The sequence below is a fragment of the Trachurus trachurus genome (assembly GCF_905171665.1).
Source record: "Trachurus trachurus genome assembly, chromosome: 4".
Taxonomy (NCBI): Eukaryota; Metazoa; Chordata; class Actinopteri; order Carangiformes; family Carangidae; genus Trachurus; species Trachurus trachurus.
The window spans coordinates 11,929,419-11,949,957 of record NC_139898.1 but is presented as its reverse complement, the minus strand read 5'-3'; the positions used below and the strand labels follow the sequence as shown (position 1 = coordinate 11,949,957).

The following is a 20,539-nucleotide window of genomic DNA, read 5'->3' as shown; positions in this document are numbered from 1 at the left end:
ACACCAGAGGGGGAATATTAAATCCCATTTACCTTGTGATTACATGAATACGGAATAATTGTGTAATTGACAGCCCGTAAATAAGTCCATCTATAGGCCTACTGCTTGACTGGTAATGCACCATTGAGAAATACTAGTTGATGTACAGTTGAGTTTTGTATTGCTTATTTTCAGATGGACCTTATAAGTTTTTGCAAAATAACACCATGACTTGAACTGGTTTAAATATAATAAACATTGTAGACCCATAAATAGATATTAAGTATATATTCTGTGTTTTCTCTTCCGTCAGTAAATATTGCCCAAAAAAAAGAGTCATCATATAATAATAATACTAGAAAATATCTGAGTCTCATGGATGTTGCTCAATCTACAAAACGACAGGGCGTCAAACTTTGAAGAACAAAGGGTGCTCTGCCTCGACGTCTCTCTGCTCTGTGTGATGATTGGTCTGCCTTTTTAAAATAAAGCAGCTGATTGGTCAATGTACTTGTCAGTCAACAAGATAACGTTTCCAATTGGTCCAAATCGGCCTTACTTATCTCACGTGCCTGTTCTCTTCCTTGAAGGCGGTGCCTGCTAGCTACCGGTGGAAAGGCTTGTTGTTTATGGTTGTTGTTGTGGGGAAAGTACTTCAAAAAAAGTACCAAAACTAGTCCTACAAAATGGGAACCCGAGATGATGAATACGACTACTTGTTCAAAGGTAATATCTTCTTCAAATGTGGACGAAAGACGGCGCCTTCGTCCTCTTTGTACCACTTCGCTGACAGCAGCTGAAACTGAGGAAGTCAACTAAGCCAGCCTTAAAGCTAAAGTCAGCCCTGCTACACGATAACATGATAGGCGCTAACTCCGTAGCCTCCACTACTGTGTGTTGTAAATTAATTATAGCAGCGTCTTAAACCACACAAGTTCCTCTTCCATAGTAGTAGTAGTAGTAGTAGTAGTGTTGTTGTCTCTGTGCTCGTTAACCGATCGGTCATTTCTCTGGGTGCATGGGAATTAGCAGGCTGACGTTACTGCACTAAGCGGCTATATAAGTAGCTAGCATGCTAACGAGCTACCTGGCCTCGTTTAGAAAAAACAATCACCTGAGACGACCTGACGTTAACTTGAAACGACATGATGGTCAATAGCTGCTGAGTGACAGAAGGGATGTATTGGCACTGGCCTAATTTAAGAGTTATGGAAGCTCAGGCCACTGAACTAAGTTGTCAAGTTGCAATGCAGCGAACACAACCGCTCCCTGGTTTCTCTCTCTGCTGCTGCTGCTGCTGCTTCACATTTTATCAGTGTGGTTGGGTTTCTGGAGAGAAGCAGTTAAAACCTAAAGCAGGACACAGAGGCAACTATAAAACACACTCTGAAACTGAACAAATGGTGACATCGTAAAACGGATGTAAAATAAAGAATTTGTCCAAGTAATCAGCGCACCCCTAAGCATGATGGGAAATGAATGCATTACATATTAAAGTGAAGTCTGAGTAAAAACAGAAGTAAAAGAAAAAGAAAAGAAAAGAAGGATTTCTAAAGCACTATGTATGCCCCTGTACTGCAGTGTTTGTCACATTTTGTTTGTCATTTACTATCTTAAAGCAGAAGTGAGTGATCCGGTCGTTTTCGCTAATGCTGCGTTCCAGGCAGGCTTTTGAAATCGTAAATTACAGCTTCAAGTCACAACTTACGACTTTGTAGCGTTCCAGGCAACCCACTCGTGTTTTTCCGACCTGTTTTACCGGTGAAAGTCACTATAACGGCCACTCGTAACTTCCGACCGGTGAACTCGTACCAGATCGAACTGGTACCACTTCACGGTCGGAAAAATACGAGTTTCCTTGAACGCACCATAACAGTCCTCGTCGCTACGTCACCACATTCACGGCGTTCCTTGGCTGCACACACAGCCCTGCATGCCGTTCTCTCTCCTCATTGGATAAAAACTGTAGGATACGATAAATGTTTTCTCCTCGGCTCAGAGCAGAGCAGAGGGACTGAGAGACCCGTGTTTCAGTCCAAACACTCTATGTAAGTGATTGCTGTCGGAAGATATAACTATTTAAGACTTATATTAACACAAATATATCACTCACTTCTGCTTTAAATGTGTTAGTTTTCACAGACTGAGCTGCCAGCCTAGCCTCAGCATGATAATTAATCAGTCATATTTTGGTTTTTGCTGTGTTATTTTTGTTCCAGTTGTACTAATCGGAGACTCTGGAGTGGGGAAGAGTAACCTGCTGTCCCGTTTCACAAGAAATGAGTTCAACCTGGAGAGCAAGAGCACCATCGGGGTGGAGTTTGCCACCCGCAGCATCCAGGTGGACGGCAAGACGATAAAGGCTCAGATTTGGGACACAGCTGGACAGGAACGCTACAGAGCAATCACCTCTGCGTGAGTTTGTGTTTGTAAAAGGTTTTCTTTATTTATATGACATGACGATACAGTTGCTGTACTGGTCTGCTTTTCTTCTGTCACCAGGTATTACCGGGGTGCGGTAGGGGCCCTCCTGGTTTACGACATCGCCAAGCACCTGACTTATGAGAACGTTGAACGCTGGCTAAAGGAGCTGAGGGACCACGCTGACAACAACATCGTCATCATGCTGGTTGGAAACAAGAGCGACCTCCGCCACCTCAGGGCAGTGCCCACTGATGAGGCTCGAGCCTTTGCAGGTAAGTGTTGCAGCTAGGTGAACAACACTTGCATTTAAAATAAAGCAATGCAATTAAAGGAACAATTTGTAAAACTCAAACAAAGAACACCTCATCGGTTTGACCACTTATACAAACAATTTATTTGACCAACCCTTTGTCCACTGTTTGTCAAACCCAGAAAAGAACACTCTCTCATTTATTGAAACATCGGCCTTGGACTCGACTAATGTAGAAGAAGCCTTTAAGAACATTCTGACAGGTAAAAAAAAAAAACATAAATAATGAACCGTTTGCCATAAATCTCCATGGTTGTGTGACTTTTAATTATGCTTAACTGTTACTGTTTTCTCTCCTAGAAATCTACCGTATTGTATCGCAGCGGCAAATATCGGACAGATCTGCGCACGATGATTCTCCAGGCAACAACGTAGTGGACATAAGCGTCCCCCCAACAATGGACGGACAAAGGGGCAACAAACTCCCTTGCTGTCAAAGCCTGTGATACTTGTGTTTTTCTCTTCTTGTTTGACTCTCTGTCAGTCTTTCCTCTCTTCGCCTCTCGCTTTACTTCAGCTGTCATGCTGCTGTCAACATGAAACCCTCATTGGCTCAGCGCTCTCTGATCCAAGATTCTCGTAGCTGACATTCCTTTTAGCTGGTTTCTTATTTGTTTTTTTTTTATTTTTTGTTTGTCTTCTTGGTTTTCGGTTTGTGTCTGTATAAATCTATGAACTCATAATAGCCCTGAGAAGAGGGAGGATTGTTTGCTATCATGAGGTTTATCTCAAAGCTGTGGTAAACTACAATTTCTTTTTAATTATCCAGTGATACGGTCCTATTGACCTGTTCCAGTTGAAGGAACAGTGAGGGATTAGTCATCCTCTTTATGCTCCAAATGGTTTCTACTCATCTCCATTTCTCAGCCTGCAATGTTTTATGACATGAGCTGTTAAAAGTGGAATCACAGTTTCACGTCTAGTTGATTTGGGTATAGAAGAGGGCATGAGTAGGTAATGCATTAATACATTGGAGAATTGATGTAAACTTTGTCTGGGGTTGGTGGATCCCTCCTTAATTTGAATTCCCCCCTCTGAGCCCAGTGCCCACTGTGGCATTAAATTAGCATGAGCCAGGGACCAGACTGGCTGTGACTGTCTAACTTAATATGGGCAAGTGTGAAACAAATGAAGTGTGTTTATTTGTGTGTGCGCATGTGTGATTGTGTGTGTGTGTGTGTGTGTGTGTGTTTATCTTAGTGCATGAAGATACCAAAGGAGACAGATGCAATCAGTGTCAGTTTGGGATTTCTTATTTATGCACGTTCAAGTCTGCTAACACTGCAGACCATTACTGAATTTGGCACATCCAGTCCAGGCTATCAGGAGAAAAAAAAAAATTGAAATGTAACGTGTAAATGCTACAGAACAATGGAACTGAACATGTTATCAGCCAGGGACACAGCTACTGTATTGTTGCTTTCTTGATTTGGCTCAGGACAAACAGTTCAAGCAGGCTGTCTCAAAACTGAAACTCTTCCTTGCACTTATGTCCAAAAATTTCAGTGGAATAAATCATCTTCTATTTTTAAATACACTTGTCGTCTTTATTAGGTGATATTTTCCTGTTGATTTTTTGTTGTTTTAAATGCAGTTTCCCCTCGTATGCCTTGAATCTAAAAGTTATATCCACTGTAGGAGAATAGAAAGATGTGTGTGATCTGAGAACATTTTCTACTTGAAAACATCGTGTCCAGCCACAAGCAGTTGTTACCTGGGAAAATGGAACTGAAATTCTGAAATGCAAATTGTTTACATGGTTGGCTGAAATGCCATGTTCACCCATCTGGTTAAGAAGTGCTTCCATGTGTGATTTCACACACACCATGTCTATTGAGTTCCCATTTCTTTGAAAATAGGCTAAAAACCAGCAAAGCATGCACTTATTTTGCTCCTTTTACACTACACGGGGATACTGACGCATTAATAAACCTAATTCACATGAAGCAGACATATTTATTTTTGGATCCATTACTCACTCAGCGTGCCCATAACTTAGCACTGTGTCTGCCACTGTTGTTTAGCAACTGTGACAGAGTCAGTGGAGCTGTTTGCACACACTTGAGCCTCACTTGACAGGCTGCCTTTACAAATCCACACACGATAGCCAGACACCTATACACAAAACGACACCAGTTAACACTTCACTGCCTTTATGCATCATTTCTTCTGAATACTTAATTTCCATTAAAACAAATGTGTATTCAAATAAAACTTTGAACAATAATAACAAGTATACTCGACTTGTTCAAACTTATCACATAGCTACAGTGGCATGCAATAGTTTGGGCACACCTAGTCAAAATTTGTGTTACAGTAATGTGATCAGTCAAGCAAGTGAAAGTTTAAATGATCTCTAAAATGCATGAAGTTAAACGTGAAACCGTGTTTTGCAACATTTTAAGCATATTATTTTTTTGTTATTTTAGAGTGAAAAAGGGAAACAAAGCAGCACCCTTTCTTGCGGATCCCAGCCACGGCAGAAGTGTACCAAATAAATAGACAGCCAATCGAGAGCTCCCACCTGGGTTGTAACTGATGACAGAAGGTCTGTCTATGCAGAACTGTTTACACTTTTACAAATTTACATACACATTTGCAGATTTATGTACACTTACAGATCTTTGCACGCATTTGCGGATTTGTCTTCACTTGCAAATCTGAATACAGACAAGGATTTGTTTTACACATTTATAAATCTGATTACGCACACAGATTCTGAATACACATTTGCAGATTCATGTAGCCTACATACACACAAATGTCAGTACACATTTACAGATCACACACAGATTGAGTTACACATTTGCAAATAATGCTGTAAAGTAACAATAACTCCATACACAACGGCAAAAGAGAAAACACAACACAAAAAAAGAAAACGGCAAATCAGAAAACACAACAAATTACTAAACTGAAACTGTTTTCTGTTTTGTTGTTGTGTTGAGTAATTTGTCGTTGTGTTTTCTGATTTGCAGTTGTGTTTTCTCTTTTGTTGTTGTGTTTTCTGATTTGCACTTCAGGGCCACCACAGTAAGATCATAGCATAGCCTACTAAAAAGAAAGTCCTCACTAAAGTCCTGGCAATGAGGCTAGAGAATATCAGGGGAGGTCATCCTCAGACAATCTTTGATAGGGTTGAGTGGGTTTTTTTAATACATGTTTTGGAAGCTTAATTGGTTTCGGGTTGGAATTTGTCAACTGGGTTAAACTGATCTATAAAACACAGAGCATCAGTCCTCACCAATGGTCAAATGTCCCCATTCTTTCAGCTATCACTTAAAGGCCCCATGCTGTGCACTTTTCTCTGGGTTTATTTACCTGCTGATATCCCCAACAAGATGTGTCATTGGTTTTGAGTACCTGTGATCTGCTTAATTTGGTTTATACTGCCCCTTTCTGTTGCCTCTTTCTGGAGTTCTAGCAGGCACAGGTCATTTGGCCAATCAGAAGAGAGAATGAGAATCTCTCCTCTGATTGGCTGACTGTTTTTGAGTGGTATGTGGTCGGGCCAATCACAGGCAAATAACTGGAACCTAAGCTGCATTCATAAAAATTGAAAAAAAACAACTGGTCATGGTGGGCGGAGTTCCCTTGTGTGTGACATCACAGAAAGGAGGAAGTGCTATCTGCTCGTCTCAAAGAGAATGTTCCTACAAATGGGCCGTGTGTGTCTCTCCGTTTATGACCAGTTTGATGCATGGGGCAGCATATACGTGGCCCAGAGACCTCCCCAAGCACGAAAAAATAACCAAAATCACATTTTTCATGCCATGGGGCCTTTAACGGGAATGAAGCAAGGAGATCCATCACCTTTATTGTTTATAGTCAGGCAATCTAGCTCATTTTGGACCCCAAAATAGAACTAATTGTTTTTCACCATAGCCTACATCATTTCTATGAGGTGACCAGAACAACATACTAAAAGTCCTAAGAAATCCTAGTCGGGGAAATATGTTTAATTCTCATCAAGATTGATTTACTGTATAAAGTCTATGGTGCCAATAAGGCCAGAAAACAATGCACCCCAATGGGGCTATTTTTTTTTCCTTTAGTCCTATCACAATGAAACTTTACACAATGAAAGTAGCCATGAAAAGTAACATTTTTTTGTATTGCAAGTTTCTTTGAAAATGAATTTGAATATGCAAATGAGCAATACACTAATGGAATATCGCCACATAGGCTTTTTTTTTTTCCTTTACTCCTACCACAATGAAACTTTACACAATGACGTGAAAAGTAACATTTTTTGTATTACAAGTTTCTTGGAAAATTAATTTCTCGTCTGTCGTAAAACGCTGTTTTGCCTGGACTATTATTGTATTCCTTGAACTGGCCCCTCCCGGGATCTGCACCCATGATTATCATTCACCATAACAACATCTGAACTCGTCCGGACGGTGTCGGGCCCTCCTCAGCTGGCCAGCCTGTGGTATCGATGCTGCGATCCCCGCTGAGGCAGACAGCTGATGATGATGAGCCTGTGGGCTGTCTGTATTTAAAGCCCGGGGAAAGCGGAAGTGTGGCCCGCTGCCGCCGTGTGATAGCAGCTCGACACCTCCCGCTAGCCGAGCCGAGCCGAGCCGAGCCGAGCGGCGGAGCGGCGTCTACCACAGACAGACACATAGAGAAGCATGAAGCGAGGAGCAAACAGGAGGAGAAGAGGCTGACAGTGTCTGTCACCGTGCAGCACTGACAACAAGACGACACGGGGGTGAGTGGACACATTGTTTTATGGTTTTATTTCCCCAGCAGCGCAGGGCTAGCTCTGCCTGTAGCCGCTGACAGCTTGTAGCTAGCAGGCAGTCCAGCTGTGACGGACACAGACCGACCGACCGACCGAGCACGTTTATTTATCGGACAATGAAAACACGTAGAGGGTCGGTAGTGACAACACAATTGACGTGATGCTTATGTCTAAACTATATAAACACTGCTGCACACAGACAGTTTGTACCGCCACGCATTTTTGTGTCATATTATGATACAGACATGACAGTCTGGATCGGAGCTGTAACATCTGGCTGCAGCTGTAACGCTGCTAACTGCTGATAGTCGGGATGAAAAAGACTTAAGGTGTCAGCTAGGTAGATTCTTTTTTAATGGTGTAATGTAGCAGAGGACATCAGTGTTATTAAATAGCGGTTTACATTCAGTGTCATTGAAATCAAGCTTCCCATATGATTAGATGTGAAAATGCACTCGTCTGTGTGTTGACATGCATCACTAGGTTTGAAAAGATTTGTCTCAGTTTTGGGCCCACCCTTTTGTTTGTCCGGGGCAGGGGATGGTTCCTCTTAATCGTACCTAAATGCAGGGATACTCTAACTGTTTGTAATTGATTTGGATGAGGAACTTGTTATAAAGTTAAAGTCCAGGTTCAGACATCCAGTCTCTCACAGCCTTTCTGCTTCGTTTTGTTTTTTTTGTATTGTCTGGCTCTATTATGTCTGGATTTAAGAACCATAGTCTGGTTCAGAACAGACAAGTTGAAACTGTCTACCATTTACATATTGGATTATTGTGGTGGCAAAAACTACAAACAGGAAAGAAGTGTAACTGAAATATGTAGAAATGTTACACTAGTCAAATAACTGTTGCTTGAATTATTGTTGCAGATTGTTTTGAGATCATGTTTTTCTTGTCCAAAACCTGTACAAAATGATCATACAGTGAGTGTACATTCTTGTATCAATTATCCATAAGAAGATAAACTAAAGACACAAAATCCCATGAATGAACACAGGAATTTGTGCACCATCTGCCATGGTAAACCTCCTTTCTGAAAAACAACACAACAACAGCAGTGTTGAGCACAAAGGATGTATAAGGAGTGTGGTGTAATGCAGCGACATGTACAGAGCTACAGTTGGAGTGTCAGGCCTTATAACAACAACAACCCAGTCTTTACGCCTGACCAATGCACTAGTATGGGTGGCTCATTAGTTCCATAATAGGTTTGCATCCAATATTTGAAAAACAAAACATGTGTTAGACAATTTTGGGGGGGTAATTTTTGTCATTTAGGTTAGATTAGATTACTTTATTTATCCCAGAGGGGAAATTTAAAATGCCATGAGACATATATGGCACAAAGACACAATAAATATATACCGGTAGTCCGGTAGATAAAAGTGCATTTAAACTACTGTCTCTGTTGTCTCATAAAAAATTTAAACATTGCACTAACGAATGTCACATGCACACACTTACACACTACAGGCTGCAGTAGTTCAGCTGTCCCTTTAACTGTCTTATCTTTGGTGAGGGGTTATCTGAGGGGAGACAGCTGTTTATCAGTCTGCTGCACATCACACTCGCTGCCACAGACCATCACACTTGCTTTTACAATGCAGATGCTTTGGGGCAAATTGGCCCACCTCCAAACAGACAGCTTTCTTTTAAATGACAAAATGTCTGTTTAGATAGTCTTAGTTATTCCCGGATGGCAGGAAATCATTGGTCCATGAGTCGCGCTTTCAGATGAATTCTGTCCAGACATAAAGCCAGGTTTTTCTTCGAACTGGGCTGTATCAACGAAATCGTAATTCTACAAAATCATAATATTGTCACAGAGATGCTGATAACTGCTTGATATGAGTGTTATTGCTTTTGTTACGGTATTCAACTCCACTCATGTTGAAACAGCCAAGCAGAATATTGTTTCACTTAGCTGTGATATAACCTTGTGATGAGCCAAATGACATATAATATCTTGTCTCATTTCACTAGTTTGCTTGTAACCTAACTGCTGTATCTATTTACTGCAACTTACAGCATATACATTTCTTTATCTTCTATTAGCATGTTTCAGTACTCGCGAAACTGAATGTGAAAGTAGCCTACTTGTGTTGTGAGGACTTTTAATTCATTTCACGCCAGTTATATACAAAGTTATTAAATTATTGAATCAAATAGAAACACCACCTACAGGTGGTAAAGGTGGTGGTAGGTGGCTACTTCTAAAATCCTGCGGGGTAGTTTGAGCTATAATAATCCATCATAATATATTTGTTGATTCATATAATCTGACACACACAAACTACAAAGTAGCTCATAAATTAAGTGTGTTGTGAATGTGTTGAAGCAGAGGCATAAAATACCCTCACACATGTTACTCTAACTTCTACTTCAGTACAGTAAAAGCACGTTTTTATGCCACAGAGGTTCATTATATTATATTCTAACGGTGTCTCCTCCTCTCTCTCGGTAGAAAGTGTCCACCCCCAGCCCGTGGAAGGTCAGAGTTTGTGCTTCCTGCTCCCCCCTTCATCCCAACAGGCCGACCCTTCACACCTTCGCTGCCATCTCTACACTGTAACCATGACGACAGGCGGGTGTTGCCACCTGCCTGGCTCTCTGTGCGACTGTGCCAGCAGCACGGGCCTATGGAAGAGCGTGGAGGAGGCGAGTGGCGACGGTTGCCAAGCGCTCTACGTCACCCAGGTCACAGCCATAGATGGACGGTTGTTGTCCTCTGTGCTCAAACCCATGGCCGCCCAAAGGTGAGACTGCTCCACTCTTACCCACCTCACCAAATCCTGTTTCTTCTATTGATGCTTCCTTGTCCTGATTTGTTTTTATTTTCTTGAGCAGTTTGCACTTTTCTTACTGTTTGCTGTATTTATATTAATCATATAGGCTACCATGTATCATACAAACGCTTTTTACAGTTGTTGTTGTTGTTGTTGTTGTTGTTTTGATATTCACATCTGTGTGTCATAAGTCAAACTGTGTTCTGTGTTCGAGTTTCTCCTCGTACACTAGGTGTTTACCTTTGTAACTACTTAAACTCTATAGGCTTCCTCATTTTCTCTAAATCTTGTAAGGATTGTTACGTCATATTAATATAGCATCCATTGAATCACATTTGGGTTGTTGTTTTCTCAGATTGTAGCCTCTTTAACTAGATTAACTCATTTTGAGGTTAATCTTGGATTTGTTAAGTTCAAAAAGCCTCTGCTCCCATTCAGATGTTTAACAAATGGTTTATATGTTATTATGTAGTCATTAGCCGTTCTAAGTGTTTATTAATGTATTTTAGTACTGTGCCTCATCTTGCCAACACCCATGAAGGCATGCTAACAGCTAATGAATGACAATATAGTAAAATACAGATGTTACAAATGGTGACACAACATTAATAAAATGTCCTTAAATATGTTTGTAACTTAATGTTAGTATGTTATAAGTAAATATTTATAGACATTTGCCTGCAGCTTAAAAATTATAAATATGGGACTGCCCCCCATATGTGTTTATGGTAGCCTGTGTATTTTCCCATGAGCTTCATGAGTATTTGATCCAGGTTTGTAATCAGAAGGAAAATCACAGAGTGACTGTGATCATAATGATTCTGATGAGTGAAGGATGAATCAGGATGTGATGATGAATCAGACACAAATTGAAGTGCTAGGTTTTCCTTTCTCAGACGTTTCTCCAGTTGTCATCCATTAACTCTTGAGTTTCTTCGCTCTATTATCCCTTCGGCATTTTAGAGCTGCAACTGTCCTTGGTTTGAAAATGCAGTTTCAGATTTAGTCGTTTTTATATATATATATTTTAAAAAATTCTCATTTTGTCACAGTGATGGTCCCATCTGTCGTATTTGCCATGAAGGAGGCAACAGTGAGAATCTCCTGTCCCCTTGTGACTGCACAGGCACACTGGGTGCAGTGCACAAGAGCTGCTTGGAGAAGTGGCTGTCGTCATCCAACACCAGCTACTGTGAGCTCTGCCACACAGAGTTCAGCATCGAGCGCCGGCCTCGGCCTCTCACAGAGGTAACAAAGGTCAATGCCCTTTGCTTTGTCTGCATCAATCTTTTCTTCCTGTTACTCTCATTGGCAGAGCTTCTCTGCAAATGTGAATTTAGCCTTTTTCTTTTTCCTACATCCCATCTCTCTGCTTGCTTGCTTGCCGTCTTATCACAGTGAATCATTTCTGTTCTTGAATCACGTAAGATCTCCCTTCCCTTTCTTCCAACTGTCTCTGTCTTGCCTCTCTGTCACCTCCCACAGTGGCTGCGGGACCCTGGACCTCGCAACGAGAAGAGGACACTATTCTGCGACATGGTGTGCTTCCTCTTCATCACGCCCCTAGCAGCCATCTCGGGCTGGCTGTGCCTTAGGGGCGCTCAGGACCACCTCCAACTGGGGAGCTGGCTGCAGGCCGTGGGCCTCATAGCCCTCACCATCGCCCTCTTCACCATCTATGTTCTCTGGACCCTGGTAAAAATGAATCCATATACATTAGTTTGAAGCATTACTGTAAAGCCAACCCCCTTTTAAAAGCTCTTGGAAATATTGAATGTCCTAACTTCCTCTTTTCCCACTCTGTCATCTCTGTAGGTGTCTTTCCGCTACCACTGTCAGCTGTACTCGGAGTGGAGAAGAACAAATCAGAAAGTACGTCTGCTCATTCCCGAAGCCAAGGAGTCTAACTCTTCCCAGCATTCTTTGCTCTCTACTAAACTGATGAAGAAGCCTGCCAATGAGAGTATTGTATGAGACCAGCTGATACTAACAGTATCTTTTGAGTATGAGGGCTGATTCTCAGAGCGTCATGCCAGCCAGCAAGACTTTCAAGAAGCACTTGTGGGCCTTTTCATGTTGCTTTTTTCTTTTTTCATCAAATCCTTCTTCACCCCATCGGTACTTATTTTTTTCACATTACATTTTAAAAGAAAAGAAAGAAATTGTGTCCTTGTTGGTGCAGAACAGAACACGTTTGGATGGCGTCTATCTGTTGTCAGGCCGGGTGTTGACCAGGCTTATGCAAAGGCACCGAAGAACGGAGCAGAACATGAAAGTGACATCTGCAGAGACATGGACTCAGTCTCATCATCTACGATGTGATAATGACCGCTTACAGTGGAAAAGGAAGTAAGGGATGGACCAAACTAACTTGTTTATTGGATTGTGAAATGTTCGTATGGTTGTTCTGCTTAGTTTCAACAACCCACAGAAAATTCACATGAAACTGCAAAGACATAAGCAAGCAGGACGGTGTGTGAACTGCTAGATGCATGTCATATCTGGGCATGCACTCAACCTACTTAGGCCTTGTACGCTCTGCAGAGCATTGCCCATCGAGGAGCTATTTCAAGCACTTATTGAAAAGCATAGCTCTTTAGATTATTTTGATTTATTTACATTTAACAATCCAGATGCCAGATGGATTTTTTTTTTTTTAATTTTGGCACAAGCCTGCTGGGATGTCTTTCGGTGTTTTTGCTGCATCTGTTTTTACATGTCACCCAAGAACGGATGGCAGCGTAACGTTAGTAAAGCCAGAGATTGTGCAATAAAACACTGTGGACATAGAGGTCGTCAGAATACATGAAGAGACCTCGACCAACATGCACAGTCATGCATGCAACCACTGACAATAATTTTGGGGGATTCTTTTTTTTTTTACTGTCAGTGTATTGTAAAATCATTTTTTAAACCACTAAAGAATGAGCCGATTTACTATTCCTACTGGAGTAGGGTTTAACAGTGTCCTCATAGAGGTTCTTGTATTGGCAGCACTTAACAAGTAGGTCTTTATATTTATATAGATCGATAGGAGACTCCCATCAAAATGGCTTTTTAGAGGAACATTTCCACAAGCGTTGTTCAGTGGCTGATACCGTGCACTTAGACATCCTTTTTAATGGCCTGTTGAAGTGCTTAATTTGTAGCCATTTGTTTTGTTTTGTTATTTTAAAGTGATACATATTGCTTTATGTATGTACTCTTCAATGATCACAACAATCAGGGATATTGAAACTTCTTGGAAGCTTGTGTCATTCGAGTTCAACGTAGGAGTCGATGTTTAGTGCTTCTGTCCTTCTAACACAAAACGTAACCCACCAACAATGACTCTCAAGGTGGATACATTATGCAAGCACCACTAAGGCCAAAATCTGACTCTTAGCTTTGTTTTGTATTTTCTTTCAAGCAGGCCGCTAGAAGCTCGCTCGCTCGCTCGCTCTTCTAAGTCCTTTTGATGAATGTCGTCTTTTTCGCAGGTGCCAACTTTTTCCTCGTTACATTGTGATGTTACTGACCAGAATCAACTGTGTTAGCAGTTTGGGAGAGTAGAGAGGATTCACCTCGCTCTTTTGTACATAGTGGCGTGCAGTTTATAATCAAGTCGCTTGGAGTGGCAGAAAAACACAGACCACAGAGTCTGTCGGTTTTCCGGGCCTCCGTGTTATGATGCGGTCCACTTTTGAACGTGCTATTCCATTTAATTTGCGTTATGAGGAGACGGTTAATTGCCTCTTGATCACACAGTGGGATATCCACAGAGTGAGAAGCTTGAATATATGAAAACCCCAGCAACACTTGTGGTATTGAGAATAATGTTAACACCAACAGAATTCAGTCAGACACATTGGCTTTAGAAATACATCATTATGGTATTATAGGTGTTACTATAGGTGTGCAATTAAAAATACCTGAGCTATCTACACAGGTGGCATTGGGAGCAAGCTTTAAATCTAATGATAAAAAAAGGAATTTATTATTATAAGCTCAGTTTTCATTTGAAAATAACAATCATTTGTTTTTGAATTTTCTCACTTGTATTTAAATTGTTTACTTTTTCTTTTGTTTCATGATTCGTACTTCCTATTTGCTTTTTATTTATTTTTTATTAGATGGAGTCATCTTGTAGTAGTAGAGGCAAAAGCCCAGAAGTCTGAATTTTATTTACACTTTATCCACACAGATGGGTGATAATTAAAGGGAAAAATCATCATGCAGGTATTGTCAGTCCAAAATCTGATGATGTAGGTGTTGGATCTTTGGATTGGGCCGTTGTCATCCTGGAAGAGACCATGCATTTTTCAGGTTCTTCCTTTAATCAGTCACTCATCTATTGTTAATTAATAACAATCAGGTTTGAACAGTATTTTACTTTAACTGGTTTGTGACGGACATGCTCCTAAGCATGTCACAAACAACTTGTATAAAGGGTCAAGCATTGGTTCTTGACTGTCAGTGAGCCTAAATGCAATATTTTTCTCTTCCTCCACTGGGTTGATTGTCGTCGTTGGGAAACCTCGTGATCGGAAATGACATTACAATTTTAGTGGCTGCTTGTGCAACATGAGCCACAGGAACAGAGTGTAACTCAGTAGTGGCGTTCGGTGGGAAATTGACACCACATCTGTTTGACAGCTGACAGTGTGGCATTACCAGTGACCGTTTCCAAGCCCCCCGGCCTCCTGTCCTGTCTACACAAACATGACACTGTGGAACATTTAGCTCACGGTGGGTTGCCCCACATACCGCCCCAGTTAATCGTTTGTTTGTTGTTTTTAACTGATCTGAGAACAAAGGATTATATCCTGCAATACTGCGATGCACCCGGGGACTTAGTCGTCTGCCTTTACAAGCTTATGAGTCATTTGATCATCCATGTGTTTACTGTTTGTCATGAACAAGGCTTTAACTCCAAGGGATCTATGGATGCACTGATTTGAAGCAATGTAAACATGCCCATCAATTTCAAAGTCGCTCGAAAACACGAATCAGCTGAATTTCTAAGTTAATGTTTTTTGATGGTGTGTATTGTATTGGAAGTATATACAACTTTGCTGACAAGTTATGCAACACTGCTCCTTCTCTAGCTACCTGCCTGTCCCCGCCAGCTATCAGATCTCGTTTCATCAGACATTTACCATGATGTAGTAATGACTTTATACAAACCAAGAAAGGGATTATAAATCATTGTTTTCTCTGTTTAGTTCACAAATGAACATGTAGATGTTACTTATGTTGTGTTATGTTCTATAACATGTTTGTAATCTTTTAATTCTACATGTTTTTTTGGAAGGTGGGAATGTTTGTATGTGTCATTTGTTCATTCTTCAAGTATTCACATTTTAAATACTATGATGTGTATGGTGTGCTGTGGAAAAAAAAAAAGATGTCTTCACCAAAATCCTGGTACCTGCAATCAGCCAAGAATTGTTTGCAAAGCAAATAAAAAATGTTGATAAATTATCATTTTTTCTTTTGTCTCTATAGCAGTATTAATGTGGAGACTGGTGTGATTATGTTTTCATTTACATAGTATGGGCTTCACCATTGTAGACACTTTGTACATTATGGGCTGTTTGTTTACAGATCATCCTCTTTGGCCAGTGAGGATGAGGCATCATTACTTTAAGTCTGTTATTGACCACAGCTTTGTGTAGCTAGTAATCCTGCTGGAAAATAGCTGCTGGTGTCAAGTTCTGCTACTGCTCTCGTCCTAGCCGCTGCATTTGGTCAAATGTAAGCAGCTTAGCTAGAAAAACATTATTAACGTCAATCACTGTTTTCCATGAAGGAGGCAGACCCAGCCAAAAAAACATAAACACTAAAATAAAATAAACGATTTGAAAGACGACAGGTTCAGTCTGTGTACTGAGCTACAGGTGATGATACGTGTAAATCTTTCACACACTGCCATAATCTGAAATCAGCACTGGAATTACTCATTCATTTTTCAGATTTAATTAAATTTGCCATTATTATTTGTCCTATATTCCAGCCATTTAGGCAGTTTGCCTCATCTTAACTCATCCTACTAAAATGCTATTCCCAATTTAAACGAGCACTGAGCTTTTTTCATTTTTTACTGTAGCAAAATAAAAAAAACTAACCCCTTCTTTCAAAAAAAATTTTAAATACATATTTCGAGGTTAATGTTCTTAAAGACTCAAACATTATACTAAATAACCTCATTCAAAATGTTATGTTAATTATTTAGTTCTTGATACTGATGCATTAACATGTTTGCAGGATTTTATTGTGGTCTAATTACAGCTAATTGTATGTGTTTAACACTGCAGCATTCTCTAAAAACTGACCATATTTTACATGTAAAATCTAAAAAGTTAAAGAATATATAGCTGTTGAATAAATGCTGCACAGGCACACTATTTACATTTTGCTTGTACTGGAGTACCACACAACTCAAGTCGTGTACATCTCAAATTAAGGACAGCCTCCATGAATTCAACACACAACTTTCGTCAAGAATTTTATTGTAAATTTTTACAGTTCTCAAACTGAAGTAAAACAATGACAACTTAAGCCAAATATTCTTCAATAAATACCTAATGAGGATATTTTTGGCATAACTTAACCGATGTAAGAAGAATGTAGGAACCACACTGTCAGAAGGCATAATACTGCTTCACTGGGTTGGACTAACTGCCTGTAGTTAATTGATGCAGCACCATCTAGTGGTAACCGTTGAAATGTATGTCCCAACCTCCCTGTGCATGACAGCGCTTCAGTAGAGTTCAAACACCTTCATAGGCTTCATCAAGACAGCGACAACTGCCTCGTCCCTGCATTGCAGGAACCTTCACATTGACTCCATGAACAACTCGACTAACCAAGTGACATAAAGGCTTCTTGTTTTGTTTCATGGCAGAAGAGAAGAGCACGAGTGAGTTCAAAAGTAGTATATAAAACAGAATGAAAGGAAGAAAGAATAATAAAGTATAGAGTGAAGGAGGAGTTGGCCGTGCGCAGAGCTACGGGAATAGAAAGTGCACAGGTGATGTGATGTCAAGGTGGATGTTGAGGAGAGGATGAGTGTCATGGCATCGAGTGTCACAGGCTCTGGCAGCACTGGAGTTTGTTGCCCTTCTGCCCGTCAGTGGTTGGTGGGACACTTATGTCCACTACATTGTTGCCTGGAGACTCATCGTGTGCAGATCTGTCTGCTATCTGCTTCTGTGACACGATGCGGTAGATTTCTGCAGAAAGAAACCCCAGAAGAAAATATGAACATTACTGTACATTGCATTTAAAACACATATAAACATATAAATCTGTGTAGCTGTCGCAACTTATGTAAATCCCCATAACAAGGGAAACAGAAATGTGCAGCAAAGCTAATTTTAATTTAATTTTAATTGAATCTTACATGCTATCCTGTACTAGGTCTTGTTTTTCTTACCTGTTAAAATGTTCTTAAAGGCTTCTTCTACGTTTGTGGAGTCCAACGCTGATGTCTCAATAAATGAGAGAGTGTTCTTTTCTAATGTGGGAAGAGAAGGAGAGTACAACTTAAAACATGCACAAAGTAGCTTCACCTGTCTTTTTACGACTGCAGCACTTGCGTTCGTTTACCTGCAAAGGCTCGAGCCTCATCAGTGGGCACTGCCCTGAGGTGGCGGAGGTCGCTCTTGTTTCCAACCAGCATGATGACGATGTTGTTGTCAGCGTGGTCCCTCAGCTCCTTCAGCCAGCGTTCAACGTTCTCATAAGTCAGGTGCTTGGCGATGTCGTAAACCAGGAGGGCCCCTACCGCACCCCGGTAATACCTGGTGATAGAAGAAAAGCAGACCAGTACAGCAGCTATATCGTCATGTCATATAAATAAAGAAAACCTTTTACAAACACAAACTCACGCAGAGGTGATTGCTCTGTAGCGTTCCTGTCCAGCTGTGTCCCAAATCTGAGCCTTTATCGTCTTGCCGTCCACCTGGATGCTGCGGGTGGCAAACTCCACCCCGATGGTGCTCTTGCTCTCCAGGTTGAACTCATTTCTTGTGAAACGGGACAGCAGGTTACTCTTCCCCACTCCAGAGTCTCCGATTAGTACAACTAGAACAAAAACAAAAACTGAAAGTTAGATTCAAGAAAAAGGGGGCTTTCAGACCTTGGCCATTCTAGTACTTTCACTCTTGTTAAACTTCATTTAAGTGCACAATAATTGATATAAACACACACCAGACTTATTAAACTAGATGATTTTCAGCAGCAGAATTACAAATACTCATCATGGCAATTGCACAAAATGTATAAAACTGCAATAATTGCAGGATGCTCTGCAGTCAGTTTACCATTCAGTCATTACCTCCTCAGAAAACGTGAAAGCAATGACTTGTTTTGACTTTGCCTTGGTGGAAGTAGTGCCTGCTCTCTGGGAAATCTGACTCAACAGTTTCTCAAGGTCTCTGGTTCCTGCGTCCTTGTAACGAGTCATCGCTGCTCTCCAATCACTTTCCAGCAGCCACACTAGACCAGAGCCTCTATTTCTACTCTACTTTCCTAGACAGATGAGACAAAGAGGATTTTCCTCTCCCATACATTTCTAATTTCTTTCTCGTTACTAAAACTTTGTAGATCAGTCTCCATCTTTTACGATTTAACACATCAGGGCAATAAAACTGAGATAGGCTCCATCATGTGATTGTTGAGTGCTTCGACAGAATGACACAATAACGTAAGTGATTCCTGTTCAGCACAGTCAGCAGCATGTTATCAGTAAAACTGAGCTCCAAGGTGTAAAAGCACCATGTGAGTAGTGACTCACTGTGCTCCAGAAGGTGCATGATGAAGACTTACAAAGTCATCAGAGACAAAGTAGCTAGTTGTCCTCCTAATGAGAAACTGGTCTCTAGTCTACCTGTAGGAGAGTTAAACTTCCTCTTGTTTCAGATATGGAGCTACTGGTAGTTTCTTCTTATGTTTAGCTAATTATTTGTGTGTGTGTGTGTGTGTGTGTGTTTTTTTGTTTTGTTTTTTTAAAAACTTATTTTAGCTTTTAATCTATTTTGATTTTTAACTTATTCACTTCTCCCTGTTTCATGCTCTTAACATGCTTTACAGTTATGTTACACTGGTTTTTTTTTTTTTTTTTTTTTTGAGCATTTATTGTCTGATTTTGTACCACAATGAGTGAGCTTGATTCCTGTCCTGTGTTGTTTTTGTTTTGTCCTTTTAAACTGGGGTTACTCTCCTGCAGCAAAACAAATCTACCCACGGGTATTAATAAAGTTGCTTGACTTCTTTCCTCGGGGCACAGACCGCTGAGTGGCAGCTCTGCCACAAAGGGAACTCCTGTTTCCTTTTTCCATTAAACTTATCTGATTTCATGGGAGCGGCTGGAGAGAGGAGATCGCTGCTGGCACTGCTTGGGTGGCTAACATGTAAATGTGCTTATAGCACGGTAACGACAACACCTCGTCGATGACAATGAAGTTAAATTTACTTATTGCAAAAGTCAGAGCTCCACCCGTCAGGTTAGCTGCTAGCCTGCAGGGCTAACACGCCACACGCCCTCCTGTCTGCAAAACCCACGAAGCGAAAACACACAGTTGACAACAAACTTTGTCAGGAATAAAGGCGGTGAGAGACATAAAGGCTAACCGAGATGTGATAATAATTAGAAAGAAGGAGCCTGAAAAGTTGCTCTAGTTAAAGAAACAGTTGGGCTAGCCACAGTTAGCTGTTACCAGCTGATGTTAACCACTGACGTTACCGCGGCTCGTGTTAGCAGGCTAGCCGCAGCCGAGCCAGCTTCCCGGTTTTATATCATCAAACAAGGTTCATCCACCGGCGTCTTTCCCCTCCGCTCACCTTTGAACAAGAAGTCATACTCGTCGTCTCTGTTTCCCATTGTTAGATGTGATCACCTCCACGAGAGACTGCGGTGCTGGAGGAAAATACTCGCCCTGCTCCGGCCGGGGAGATGTGCCAAGATGACAGGAGACAATGCGCATATTGCGCAGGAGGAGCAGAGCGGCTGACAGGCAGAGTTACGGTAACGAGTAACGACACGGTGTCATGTGACCGGGAGGTAGCTCCAGGTAGGCTACAGCCTCACACAGCATAATAGTGTGACACATTCATTGCCAGTAAGTCCATGTAATGATCTCACATTTTATTTGTGATAACAAATATTATTGTGGTTGATATCTTCTAAAATAGAAAATAAAAATGTTTTATGCTTCCCCTTATTCGGCATCATGTCATAAACAGGACTGTGTTTTTCTTAATTTTTATTATAATTATTAATGTTAATCTTAATTGTCAACCTGGG

At 40.9% G+C, this 20,539-nt stretch overlaps 3 protein-coding genes across 3 annotated transcripts; 2 read left to right on the top strand and 1 right to left on the bottom strand.

The window, feature by feature from the left end:
* The first annotated feature begins 564 nt into the window (after positions 1-564).
* Positions 565-4,235, top strand: LOC310984892 (ras-related protein Rab-11B-like). Its single transcript, XM_083970260.1, has 5 exons — positions 565-705; positions 2,199-2,394; positions 2,482-2,675; positions 2,836-2,916; positions 3,014-4,235. Exons 1-5 carry the CDS (start codon positions 666-668, stop codon positions 3,157-3,159), a joined length of 657 nt encoding a protein of 218 aa, XP_083826386.1. The 5' UTR covers positions 565-665; the 3' UTR covers positions 3,160-4,235.
* A 2,969-nt stretch (positions 4,236-7,204) lies between these two features.
* marchf2 (membrane-associated ring finger (C3HC4) 2) lies at positions 7,205-15,670 on the top strand. Its single transcript, XM_083969480.1, has 5 exons — positions 7,205-7,430; positions 9,930-10,221; positions 11,304-11,499; positions 11,737-11,946; positions 12,067-15,670. Exons 2-5 carry the CDS (start codon positions 10,040-10,042, stop codon positions 12,223-12,225), a joined length of 747 nt encoding a protein of 248 aa, XP_083825606.1. The 5' UTR covers positions 7,205-7,430; positions 9,930-10,039; the 3' UTR covers positions 12,226-15,670.
* A 1,065-nt stretch (positions 15,671-16,735) lies between these two features.
* Positions 16,736-20,294, bottom strand: LOC310985242 (ras-related protein Rab-11B). Its single transcript, XM_083970790.1, has 5 exons — positions 20,077-20,294; positions 18,123-18,318; positions 17,842-18,035; positions 17,669-17,749; positions 16,736-17,465 (listed from the first exon to the last, which is right to left on the bottom strand). Exons 1-5 carry the CDS (start codon positions 20,114-20,116, stop codon positions 17,320-17,322), a joined length of 657 nt encoding a protein of 218 aa, XP_083826916.1. The 5' UTR covers positions 20,117-20,294; the 3' UTR covers positions 16,736-17,319.
* Between the last annotated feature and the right edge of the window lie 245 nt (positions 20,295-20,539).

Bases quoted from the DNA above. Each gene is read 5' to 3' on its own strand.
- LOC310984892 (XM_083970260.1), top strand. From the start codon at position 666: ATGGGAACCCGAGATGATGAATACGACTACTTGTTCAAAG. The intron at 706-2,198 runs GTAATATCTTCT...TTTTTGTTCCAG, and splicing joins ATACGACTACTTGTTCAAAG to TTGTACTAATCGGAGACTCT. The intron at 2,917-3,013 runs GTAAAAAAAAAA...TTTCTCTCCTAG, and splicing joins CTTTAAGAACATTCTGACAG to AAATCTACCGTATTGTATCG.
- LOC310985242 (XM_083970790.1), bottom strand. From the start codon at position 20,116: ATGGGAAACAGAGACGACGAGTATGACTTCTTGTTCAAAG. The intron at 18,319-20,076 runs GTGAGCGGAGGG...TTTTTGTTCTAG, and splicing joins GTATGACTTCTTGTTCAAAG to TTGTACTAATCGGAGACTCT. The intron at 18,036-18,122 runs GTGAGTTTGTGT...TTCTATCACCAG, and splicing joins TACAGAGCAATCACCTCTGC to GTATTACCGGGGTGCGGTAG.
- marchf2 (XM_083969480.1), top strand. From the start codon at position 10,040: ATGACGACAGGCGGGTGTTGCCACCTGCCTGGCTCTCTGTGCGACTGT. The intron at 10,222-11,303 runs GTGAGACTGCTC...ATTTTGTCACAG, and splicing joins AAACCCATGGCCGCCCAAAG to TGATGGTCCCATCTGTCGTA. The intron at 11,947-12,066 runs GTAAAAATGAAT...TCATCTCTGTAG, and splicing joins TCTATGTTCTCTGGACCCTG to GTGTCTTTCCGCTACCACTG.